Here is a 12,509-nt window from a genome sequence, read left to right on the forward strand (position 1 = left end):
AATGAAAGACCTTGGAAAAACAAAATATTGTCTCGGCCTGCAGATCGAGCATTGTGCTAGTGGAATTTTGGTCCACCAATCAGCTTACATTGAAAAAATTCTGAAGCGATTTGGTATGGACAAGGCTTATCCACTAAGCACGCCAATGGTCGTTCGTTCTTTGGACATTAAGAAAGATCCATTTCGTCCAAAAGAAGATGATGAGCTGGTCCTTGGTCCAGAAGTACCATATCCGAGTGCAGTAGGTGCTTTGTTGTATTTAGCACAATGTACTAGACCAGATATAGCTTTTTCAGTTAATTTGTTAGCAAGGTATAGCTCTGCTCCAACAATTCGCCATTGGAAGGGTATCAAAGATGTATTGCGATACCTTTGTGGGACAACATACATGGGTCTCTTCTACTCAAAGAACTCCACAGATGACCAGGTCCTTGTTGGATATGCAAATGCTGGCTTCCTCTCTGATTCGCATAAAGCCCGCTCACAAACTGGATATGTGTTTAAGAATGGAGATACATCAATCTCATGGCGCTCAACCAAGCAAACATTAGTTGCTACATCTTCAAATCATTCAGAAATACTTGCTTTACATGAAGCAAGTCGTGAATGTTCTTGGTTAAGATCAATGATCCATCATATCCGGAATTCATGTGGTCTAACTTCGAAGACAGACAATCCAACTGTCATCCATGAAGATAATGCAGCCTGTGTTGCCCAAATGAAGGAAGGATTCATCAAGGGCGATAAGACTAAACACATATCTCCAAAGTTTTTCAGTGCACATGAGCTTCAGAAGGCTAAAGTTATTGAAGTCAGACAAATCCGTTCAAATGAAAATCTGGCAGACTTGTTCACCAAATCTTTACCAAAGTGCACATTTCAGAAGTTAGTGCAAGGCATCGAATTACGTCAACTTACCAAACAGCTAAATTTGGAAAATGCGGAATCAGGGAGAGATACATATCAGGGGGAGCATCCCTGATACATGCTTGTTGTACTCTTTTTCCTTCGATTAGGATTTTTCCCACTGGGTTTTTCTTATCAAGGTTTTAACGAGGCAACATAAGCATACTTGACACTATATCAACGATCCAGGAAAAGTTGTACTCTTTTTCCTTCGCTATGGTTTTTTCCCACTGGGTTTTTCCAAGCAAGGTTTTAACGAGGCAACTCATGTTGATATGTGGGCATCCAAGGGGGAGTGTTGAAAAGTCTAATGTCTGATGGCAATGAATGCCCACAAAGCAAAAGTCTTCTGCATGGGCAAAGTTTTCAATGCCCATGCAAAGTGAAATTGGAAAGTGAATTGTAATGTTAGAGGATACGTTTTAAATTTCAGGATGCATTAACTGCATCAGTTTGGAGACGCTCTATAAATAGAGCACTCCGCATGTTTGTAAGTTACAAGAAAATAAGAAGAAGAAAGAAAACTAGAGAAAAATATCAGTAACATCATCTACTCCTCTGCTTTTTTATTTGTTATCTGCCTGTGTTATAATTTTAGTGTGGCATTTTACATTTACCTTGCACCCACCACTTAAAAGGTTATCTCTCAAACTTTAATCCTTTTATAACAGTACAATATTTATTTGATGGGATGTATTTAAATCATCATTATTTACCCAAACTCGGATGCACTGTTCACGGACAGTAAAATGGCAAAAATACCCTCCATTTGGTTCATTTGCTGGCGTTTTTTTCACTTGGTTGAACAGTTAAAGGGCGGATTTGCCCTCCTTTGCCACGCGTGTTCTTCGCAGACCACAACGTTTCTCTTCCGGATTCTTCTTTTCTTTTCTCTCTCTCTCTCTCTCTCTCTCAGAAGCCTTTTGTTTCTCTCAAACCTCTCTTTGCCTTGCTCTCCGATCTCCACTTCTCTATGTGCCTTGCTTTCTTCCAGAAAACGCTAAGTCATTCAAATTGGTTTAGATCTATTCGGCGGGGGTTAAAACGGCAACGCTCTCTTGCTGAAAATTAGCGAATTTGGTCTCGATTTGAAGAAAATTTGAAGCCCATAAAAGATTGCATCTCCTGCTGCCGATTTGATTTGGGTAATTCTTTGTTTTGAATTTTATGTTCTTGCGAGTGTAAATTGGGATTTTAAATGGGTTTTTTGTTCTGATTTTGGGAATTTTCTTTGTAGCTTCGGATTCTGGGTGATGATGGTTAATTTAGTTTTTGTTTTCGATTTCAGGAGATTGGGTTTTTCGAGTTTGTGACTTTTCTTTGAAGGCTGCGAAGACCTCTGTGTTTAAGGTGAGTGGTTTTGAAATTCCATAGTTTTGATTCTACTTGCAGCTTGAGGTGTGATTTTATATCTGAAATTTCCAAGCTTTTTGATTAATCTTAACCCAGATTAGTTAAACTATAATTAAATTAATTTTTTTCCGGTTATGTAGCTGAAGTAGCTAAAGTTAAGAAAGAACAAAAGGTAAATTCTTTTCTCATCCTTACAAAATTTGATATTGATTTTGAAAATAGTGAAAACCCAATAAAACAAACTGACTTTCTCAACCGAAGATTATGATATATGTTTCGCATTTGATTATTTAGGATAATTACATGCGTGAGGATTATTAAATGATATATTTGATAAATACGTCTAATTTTAAGGTAGGAGCCTTTAGATTACAACTCACTTTATGGTTTTGCATTAAGCAAATCTGGAGGAAATCTGCTCTTAGTTGATGCTCTGTCTCCATCTTTTTTGCCTGCTTTAATATGCTTTCTTATGATTTCTGCTGTCTTCTGCTCTTAGTTGATGCTCTGTCTCCGTCTTTTCTGTTCTTATGTAAAAATATTGGTTTTGTTCTAACTTCTTGTACATACTAAACGTGAGTTTCCCCGGCACTGTAGATCACCAGTGTCCGGACGGAACTGCCCTCGCTTCTCTGTTTTCTTTCCGTTTGTGTCCCTGTTTTCCACGAGGCGCTCATCTTATTCTCTCGACTTTGAGAGTCATCTTGAGTTAGGGTTTTGTTCCTTCGTTGCTTTTCTTGATTTCGGCTTTTGCTCTTTTCGTTTTGGCTGTTCTTTCTTCCAATCCTCTGTTTCCTGTGATATCCGTGCTTTCTTTCGCGGAAAGGGTTTCTGATTTTCGTGGTTTAAGGGATTTTGTGGTTGCCGGGCCGTTGTGCGTCTATTTAGATTCGGGATTTTTTGCGTTCCGAGGGTTTCGACATCTCTAATTGGGGTAAAGAATTCCTGCTGTTTCCCCCTTTTTCCGTTTGGGATTTCTGGGTTGTGGCTGGGTTTTTGGCCGATTTACACCTCTTTTCAAGGGTGGCGTCTTTGCAGCCCGCTGTGGAACAAGTGTGATCCAACTAAGGTTTATTTTATAATCATTTTCTTTTGGTTTTTATTTTTGGTTTTTCCTTTGTTTTGATGAAACCTTAATCGTTTCCTTTTATTGTCAATTGTGGTGCTCTCTTTGGTTTTCCCTGTTAAAGGAGAATTTTGCGTTTTTGTTCTTCAGTTGGCAAATCTCTGATTTGCTGGTATTTGCAACGTTGCTGTAATTTTTTGGGTATTTTTTTTGCGCTTCTGCTTTTTTTCTGATTCGGATATTGATTGGTAATTATTGGATTTAAACGGATTCGTAGTTTTTGATGAGAGGAGTTGTTGAGGTTGTGTGAAGGTTTGTTTTTCTGGGTTTTATGCTGCAGGGGGTTACAAACACGGAGAGGAGAGGAAACATTAGTTTAGATTGTGATTTAAATTTTTTTTATATGTTCTTGGTGATATAAACTGTGTGAGTGCGGTTGTTTTAAAATTATTTGCGTGTGCTTTTTTATAGTTTTGCTTTTTTCCAGTTTGGATTAAAATGGATTTTGAATTTTTGAGAAGAAATTAAAAGGGTCGTTGGAATTTTGGAAGCCTTTGTGTTTTTGGTGAACACGCAGACAATGTTGAAAATTTGTGTTAAAAGACTAATGTTTGTACATAAAAAAAGTGAGTTGGCTAAAGAAGCCCTTTGGACGCTTTTTGTTAATATCTCATGGGCTTTGCTCTTTGATTTCAGAAATTTTGTGCCCATCTTGGGTTCGCTTCGAACTTGGTTGAGACCGATCTAATCCAGCGTTTCCAGGTGAGTTTTGCTTGTTTATCAGCTTATATGGTTTGGATCTTCTTTTTTTTTCGTTGGATCGTTATTGTGCGTGTCTGATGCATTTTGTTTTCCAGATTCGGGAAACCGTCCCTTTCAGATTTTTGGATTTTCGATTCTGATTCTTGGAACTCTCTGTGCTAAAGGTATATAAATGTATTATTTGTTTTCTTTGCGGCTAAATTTTACTTTTTTTTGGTTTTGTTTTGGTGATTTGGGACCTTTTTTGTGCATGTTTGGGTTGTTAATTGGTAATGCATGTTTTCTTGCTGATTTTTGTGCTAGCAATTTTATTTAAATCCACAGCTGCTTTTTTTCATTTGACTTGCTGTGATGGTTATGCTTGATTCATAAGATTTGAGGTAGTCGTGATAAAATTAGAAGAGTGATATCTATGTTATTTTGGATTTGTGAGAGTGATTTGTCAGAGCAATGAGTAAATTTTCATATGTAGTGTAGGGTCAAGTTTAATAATCATTAATGCGATTTGGTATATGTCTGGTAGAAACGCTATCAAATTGTAGATACACAGTTTGTTGGTGCAGCAGGGGGCTGGAAAATTTTTTCAGTATGTTTTTTATGGTTTGACTTTTTTCTGTTGGGCCTTTCCCCGGCTAAAACAGTACATTTTGGTTGCTCGGTTAATGAATTTGAGATCTGCTGGCACCTGTGACGCTCTTCTTATATTTTGGATAAGTTTTATGTCCTGCTTTTTTCCAGTTTTAAAATGCATTGATAATTGTTGGATTCAAATATATTTATGATTTTTGCGAAGAAATGAGAGGATTCGTTGGAATTTCGGAAAGCTTTGTCTTCATGTTTTACGAACAGGGAGAGGAAGAAAGAAAACATTAGTTTAGATTGCAATTTTAAAACTTTTTATGTTGTTAGTGCTGGAACCAATGTGTTTTGTTGCGAAATTCATAATGTGTAAAGTTATTAGAATTTTGGAAAACTGTCTTTCTCACTTTTATCTGGCAAAGTGAACACAACTCTTACGCATATGATTTCAAGTTTTTCCCTTAGAAATTTAAGCTCTATTGGATACATGAGGTATAAGAGTCTGTTTGGGATATTTTCAAGTTTTACTGATTCCTGAAAAAAAGCATGCTTAAGGGTAATCATATTTCAGTTTTTATTGAATTCAGTTAACCATCTTCAGTTTTTTGCTTTGATCTGAAGGCTTTGTTTTGTTCAGATATCAAAGTTGGGCATGAGTTTATATGTTTTTCAATGTTTTTATTCCGATTTAATAATGTGATTTAATGGTGCGATGCTTATTTAGGCTATAAATTCAGAGGCTTTTCAATAGGCAAGTTTGCAGCAAGGAATTCAGAGGCAGTTGTATCATTAGCTGAAATATACTAGATCTAATCCTTAGACATCATTTTTCGCTTTAATTAAGATGTGTGCCTGCCTTCTCAATACAAAACTGGCTTACATATCATTTTACACCATATTCACATGTTTTTTTATGCATTTTTACATCCAATAGTTTCAACACCCGCAGCAACGCGTGGACACTATTGCTATTTTTATTCCGAAAATTGGACTCTCCGTTTCAGAGTAATGTCGAACCCCAAAGCTGTACAAATTAGGGCTTGCAGATTCTCTCTTCGAGAATTCTGATCGCATCGTATCCATTTGTCTTCAAATTGAACTTGATTTTCGATGCCTAGGGCTTGAAGGCAGGGTAATCGGAATCGTACTTTTAGCGGCTCCGCACAGATTATCCTCGATTTCAGAGGCCTTAAGATTTTCGATCGGCGTTGTGGTTGAAAGGAATTTCAGGTGAGTAGTTTCGTTCTAATTTTCAGTTTAAGGAGATTTGGGATTGGAATTTCATAGTTTTGGAATGAAATTTATGCATCCGGACTGCGATGCCAAATCCATGGAATCGAACAGAGCCTATATGGGTTTTGGTTATAATTGTTTGATTTGACAAAAATTGCCGATTTTGAACAGTTGTTTCAGTTCAACATGATAAGAATTAGGGTTTTCTTTTGTGATTTTTCAGGTACTTTGCATTTGTAATTGTTCAATTCGAGAGGGAAATGCAGGGATATGATAGAGATGTAAGCAAATTTTGGATCTTCGTCAATCTGTTTTTTATTATATGTAAATTTTCGATATTGATACTCTTATTATTTTTTGAAGAAAATTAGTTTGACAATTTTTTGGGATAGGATTATGGTCAATCAGGCGACGAATATGAGGATTATGAGGACGATGAGGATGGTGAAGGGTATGAAGAGGAAGAGGAAGATCCAAAGCCTACCAAGGAAGCATTGGCATACCTTGAGTTGAGACAACGCTTGAAAGAACAATTACGAAAGAAGAAAAGCGGTTCTTCTTTGGCCAACTCCAGTAATAAAAAGAAGAAGCTCCCCTATGACAAGTGAGTAACTACTATATAATCGCTGGTTTTCCTTCGTGGAATATCCATGCTTTCTTAGTAAGACAAGGCAGGCAGTTTTGTTTGTTTCTACTACTAGGTTCAATGCTTCCTTATTGTAAGTAACCAATGATTATTTGATGAACAATATATGGCCTTGTTATCTGAAGTTGTAGGGTAGCAATAAGTGATGCAACTAAAATAGTTCTGTAATGTATTGATTTGCTTGCATTCTACCAATGCCTATAACAATATAGGTTTTATAGTTGCAATTTCTAGGACAGGCTAATGTGTTTTTTTTCCAGGGGTATCACCGTCTGAAAGTAAAATAGAGAAATGAGAATACATTCTGAAGAGTTGTCATCCTTGCAACTTTATTTGCAGTTCCTTGTTTTCTTTTTTTGTGATGAGGTTATCAGACAGATGATTTGTTTCATAATTTTTCTGTGGACAATATAGTGGTAATTGGTAAATTAGAAGTTTTGAAATTGATTTTAAATTGTTTCCCTACTTATTCTACAGTTTTGGATCTTTCTTTGGCCCATCTCAACCAGTTATTGCTGAGAGAGTGATTCAAGAAAGCAAATCGTTGTTAGAAACCAAGCACCTAACATCCAGTTCTACCAACTCTGTCCATCATGTATGAATTATTACTCCCCCTTTTTGATATAGCTCATAAATTCATAACATTACTTCCTCACATTGACTTTTTTCTGTACCTGTCATATACAATTGGTCTACACTTTACACATATAATGAGTTCACTTATGCCGTCCTGATCCCAAAATGATTATGGGATAGTTTTGGCCCTGTAATTTCTGTGTTATGTCGTATCTTGTTATTTGTGGAAATTTTTGGGAACTTTAGTTTGTTCAAAGAAATTCATTTGACGTGCATATTATTTGAGATTCTTCTTTCCATGTTGTGTAATTTACAATCTTATTGTTGCTAGAACCATTTTGGAGTTGCTTTTGCTTTCCACCTCATTTATTGGTTCTAATCTTAAATTTGATGAAAGTGTTACCGATAACTCAGTTCTTGGTGAGGGTCTGGGAATTTCTAGATTTACCCGTATAGGTTTATATCTTGAAACTTTATGACTTACTTGGCATGCCTGATTTGTGTCTTGCTGCTTATTTTGTTTAGTTTTTAACCCCCGCATTAGCTATTCCTTTTTATGTAACAAAAAAAAATATTTTCTTGGAACTCTCTTCATTTTATGAACATGCTAATGTTTACAATGATATGCTTAATAAGATTTTTTACATGCCTAAATTCTTGTTGCAGAAAAATATTTTGTTGCAACTCTTCTTTTTTGTTTTAGCACAAAAACATGTCTATAAGTTATAGTGCATTAATTTGATGATGGCACTTTCCTTTGCAGAACAAGAAGAGCTCTGGATCAACCTCTGCTGTAACGAAATCTGTATCAAATGATCAGAAACCCAAAGTCATTAATGAGGTGCTTGGAGCAAATTGTTTTTGTTGGTGTTTTACCTCTGAATTAGTCTTCTAGTTGCCTTATTATGTGCTAATGGAATTTCTGGAAGGTGCAGGTTAAGAGTAAAGTACAAAAGATTAAGGATACAAGAGATTACTCGTTTTTACTTTCTGACGATGCAGAGCCCCCAGCCCCTACAAAAGATCGACCACCTCAAAATGCCTCTGTTTCAAATTCTGGTGTGTTGTGATCTACTACCTCTTATCTGGCTCTCTATTTATGGGTCATTGAACATTCTATTTTCATCGAGGAACTTATATGGGTTTTTTGCTGATGTTAAAGAGGTGCGATCTAGTCAAATGGCGACAAATAATGGCAGACATATACCTTCATCAAATAATGGCAGACATATACCTTCATCAAATAATGGCAGACCCGTACCTTCATCAAATAATGGCAGACATGTACCTTCAGCAAATAATGGCAGACATGTACCTTCAGCAAATAATGGTAGACATGTACCTTCAGCAAATAATGGCAGACATGTACCTTCAGCAAATAATGGTAGAGTTGTACCTGGCCGTCGTGATGAAAGGAAACTGGTATCTACGAATGGACAGATGCATTCTAAAGTGGGGCCCAATAAGTTGAGTTCTGCCAGTAGACGACCCGATGCAACATCAATGGACTCGAGAAGACAGCTTGGTAGCAACGGTGGAAATGGGCCTGGCCGGCCTCTAGAGACAAAAGGATTGCCATCTAAGATGCCTGCTTCAACCACTGAGAGGAAAGCTTCTACACCAGGCCTAAAGAATCCCATGTCTGGTGTGCCCACCAAACCACCTCTTTCAAAGTTGCAGTCATCTATTCCAAGGCAGCAGTTGCAACAAAAAAAAGAAGTACGAGAATCTAATAAGCCCAAAGTGTTACCGAAACAGTCATCAGGATTGTCAAGACCTCAGGTATGAATCCCATCATCTGCTACATATTTTCTTTCCCTTGAATGGTAAATTTTCCAGAGACCTACTTCTGTAGTTTTTTTTGTAAGTGCATAATATCTGTTAACTTTTCATGGAATTTAGCACGTAAACAAGCCACAAATGCAAAGGCAAATCTCGTCACGTCCTGTGTCTCACGAGCGTCCTCCCAAAAAGAAGCCTATGAGACAGCACCCAGATGATGATGAACCGGGTCTGGATTTTAGAAGTGAGATCAGAAAAATGTTTCGGTAAGTAGCGTTTTCATTATTTTTTATTCTTCTGTTCTGAATTTTTAAATGGTTGTAAAGCCTGAGGTTGATTTCAAAATTCAGCTTTACTGAAATGACATTGGGCTACTGAATGCAGTTTAGCCGTTTTTGGTCAATTCATGGTTAACAATGTAAAAGTTAAATGCCTGCCAAATATGTTTTTTTCTATTTCATTTTTTTATATACAATTGAAGCCTGAAGGTATTTTAACTTGGTGACAAGCCTGATCTTAACAAATTGGAATTTATGGAATGATTTTGTAAAATATCAGAGATTGAAATTTGCCTGGTGTTGGCCATTACTAGAGCCGAGCGTATTGGGAGATGCCCATTACAAGAATTTTCATCTTGGTTTGAAACTTTGATGGTTAAGGAAGTTAGGAACTGTATAATATTGTTCTAATTATCAATCCGATATTCTTGCAGTCAACCAGAAAGATACGCTAGTGACGACGACGATAGTGATATGGAGGCGAACTTTGAGGATATTATGAAGGAGGAGAGACGAAGGTAAGCATGGTGTTTCACTATCAGTAAAGTATCATGATTGTGTGATTTCTTAGCACTAACTGCACTTGTATCTGTGATAGATAACGTACATTGTGGTGTATGAGCCTTTCTGAGATTATATATTTGTTGTGATGTTGCAGTGCGCTAATCGCAAGAAGGGAGGACGAAGAGCAGGCTAGGTTGATAGAAGAAGAAGAAAGGAGGGAACGGATGGCTAAACAAAATCGCAAGCGTAAGCTCGGTCATTAGAGTGACCAGCCACAGGGAAGGGAAGTGAAGGAAGGGGAATTTTTTTCGCCTCACTTGACAAAAATATAACCAAAAAAAAAAAAAAAATTCTTTGGTCAATTTAAGTCCCACCACCATTGTATTTTGCTCTTGTAAAAGCGGAGTTGATGTTTTGGGACTAAATTATCCTGAAGTTGTAGGAGATTTTTTTGGTTGCAAATTCAAATGTATTTCCAATGTAAAATAATGTAGAATGTAGTTTTTTGGGTGCTGGAGAGCGGGGATGAAGATGCATTTTGTGGCTTTATTTTTGGTTTTGCAAAACACCCCTCCGCCTACAAATAAACAGAATGACACCCAAGGTGCGTCGGGAAGTATTTTCGGATATATTTTGGCAACTTTTCTTCCATGGTACGTACTGCTTAGTGGTTTATGAAAATTAGGGGATTAGATCTTTGCATACAAGGAGTTAAAGCCACCCGTTAGATCTTGCTTAATATTCGTATTACTCGCATTGTAGGCGATCCATATTTTTATTAGAAAAAATAAAAAATGAGAAAATTTGAGATTGAGAGTAGTGTAAGTGAGTCAGGTGCATGTTTCAGATCAGAATCCATATGTTTCTTGTGAAGGACTCGTCTCTGCTTAGGAATCTTATCTCAAGCTAAAGTGGAGCTTCAGTTTTAAAGAGTTGAGTTTGACTTGTGGCTTTTGGTTCAAGAGTTCAACCAGAAAGTCCTTGAAAGCATTATTTCTTTTTATCAAAAATATTGTGTATCTTACTTTTAATTCTGGCTGTTGATTCACCTTTGCTTTGTCGGCTACTATCATTGTTTAAAATATCCACGAAATTGTTGATATTTTCATAGAAATATTCAAAAAATTAAGTATCAATTTGGAAAGGGAAATGAAATGCAAACTTCACAAACATTGTCCTGTCTAATATATGTGTGTGTGTGTATAATCCAAACGTACTGATGTACAAAGATCACAATAAAAATATATACATAATCCACACGTACTGAACTACAAAGATCACAAAAATAGAAAAATATATTAAATGGTGCATACATAAAAGTTGGAAAAATTTTAAAGCCTATTTTTTGGGAAATTTTCATGAAAACGGTTTGGGTCAAGTTTATTAATTAAAAAAATCATGCTATAACTTATTTAATGAAAAATGCTTAAATTTAATAAAAATAACAAAAGAACTTAAATTTTAATTAAAAAAGACATAATTTTATTATTAACAAAATAAATAAAAAAATGACGCACGGGACCCTCATGCCCTCACACATACTATTTATAAAACTTACTACACTGTTTATGAAACTTAACGTTACTACACCGTTTATGAAACTTAGTACAATATTTATGAAACTTATCACACTATTTATGAAACTTAACGATACTACATTGTTTATGAAACTTAACGGTACTACACTTTGTATATATGTATATTATTTCTTTTGCCTTAGGTAGGTAAGAGTGAAATATACATATATCATTCTTATATATTATTTATTATATGCATGAAAATACACCTTACAAGATTATAGTACCAGATGTGTGTTTGTGTTATCTTGCTTTGTGAAAGACCCAAAAATGGTTGTTATAGTTAGCTAATTCATACATAATATAATATTTTCATGTATTTTTCTTATTTAATTATATTGGAGGAGGGCGGGGTTGGGGGGACGTGCGCTGACACATGTTTATATTTTATGTTTTTTTTAATTTTTTGTTCTTATGATTTTTGGTTAAAATGCAAAGTTTTGAAGCCATTTTCATTAATTTTTTTTTATGAAAAAGAAATTTAATTAAAGAGAAAAACCTCTAGTAGAACTGCTCCCTATAAAAATGTATTTGTAGCAGTAATGGGAAATGACTATCCCAAATATAAGTATCCTATATCGAGTGGTCAACACTAGTAATGACATCAGCAAGAAAATTCGCCTCACAAAGACATGTGATCAAGAGATAAAAGAAAAAGAATTGGCAAGAGATATAATGTCGTCAATGATTGTCAGAAGATGTACTACACTTGTTCAAAATGACATCAATAATAAGTTTGGAATCTCCTTCAACATACATGTCCTTGAAACGTTTGACTATTGCAAATCTCAAAGCATCACGAGGAGCAAGAGCTTCAGCAACAAAAATTGTAACTTCTCTAGGATTGTAGGCACCAACCACAACAGGTGAATCATTAGCATCTCTAATGATGAACCCATCGGCAGCCATCAAAATTAATTTCGAGTTTAGGTGCATGAAGTGGTCTCCACATGATAGTTTGAGATGAAGCATGAGCATAAATTGCATATCGTGTATGAATGGATCAAAGCCTTGCAAATTGTAGGAAATCTAAATTATGTTTCGAAATTTCTGATAAATTCTAATAATCCAAAAGTAAAATTAATGTTCGAGTCCAAAACTTTTCTAAATTGGTATTGAAATATTTGTTGCCGATCCAATCCGACAGAAAATCACCAAACCCGTTACCAAAAACAAAAAAGAACGAATTCAGTAAAGTTAGCCGGTTGCGTTGCGGATACAGGTAAGTAATATTTTAATAAAAATTA

At 35.8% G+C, this 12,509-nt stretch overlaps 1 protein-coding gene across 12 annotated transcripts; it reads left to right on the top strand.

Annotated features, from left to right (window-relative positions):
• Window positions 1-1,807: 1,807 nt before the first annotated feature.
• LOC137730795 (uncharacterized) lies at window positions 1,808-10,314 on the top strand. Of its 12 annotated transcripts, none has more exons than XM_068469757.1 (15): window positions 1,808-2,051; window positions 2,195-2,256; window positions 2,400-3,328; window positions 4,022-4,087; window positions 4,183-4,251; window positions 5,391-5,896; window positions 6,123-6,180; window positions 6,292-6,503; window positions 7,023-7,140; window positions 7,885-7,962; window positions 8,057-8,180; window positions 8,284-8,903; window positions 9,024-9,169; window positions 9,616-9,699; window positions 9,840-10,314. In XM_068469757.1, exons 7-15 carry the CDS (start codon window positions 6,160-6,162, stop codon window positions 9,946-9,948), a joined length of 1,512 nt encoding a protein of 503 aa, XP_068325858.1. In that variant the 5' UTR covers window positions 1,808-2,051; window positions 2,195-2,256; window positions 2,400-3,328; window positions 4,022-4,087; window positions 4,183-4,251; window positions 5,391-5,896; window positions 6,123-6,159; the 3' UTR covers window positions 9,949-10,314. The 12 variants fall into 12 exon arrangements, with proteins under 12 accessions (XP_068325858.1, XP_068325857.1, XP_068325861.1 ...); XM_068469756.1 differs by having other exon boundaries at window positions 5,601-5,896; XM_068469760.1 differs by having other exon boundaries at window positions 5,785-5,896.
• Window positions 10,315-12,509: the final 2,195 nt, after the last annotated feature.

Source organism: Pyrus communis, chromosome 4, assembly GCF_963583255.1.
Source record: "Pyrus communis chromosome 4, drPyrComm1.1, whole genome shotgun sequence".
Lineage (NCBI taxonomy): Eukaryota > Viridiplantae > Streptophyta > Magnoliopsida > Rosales > Rosaceae > Pyrus > Pyrus communis.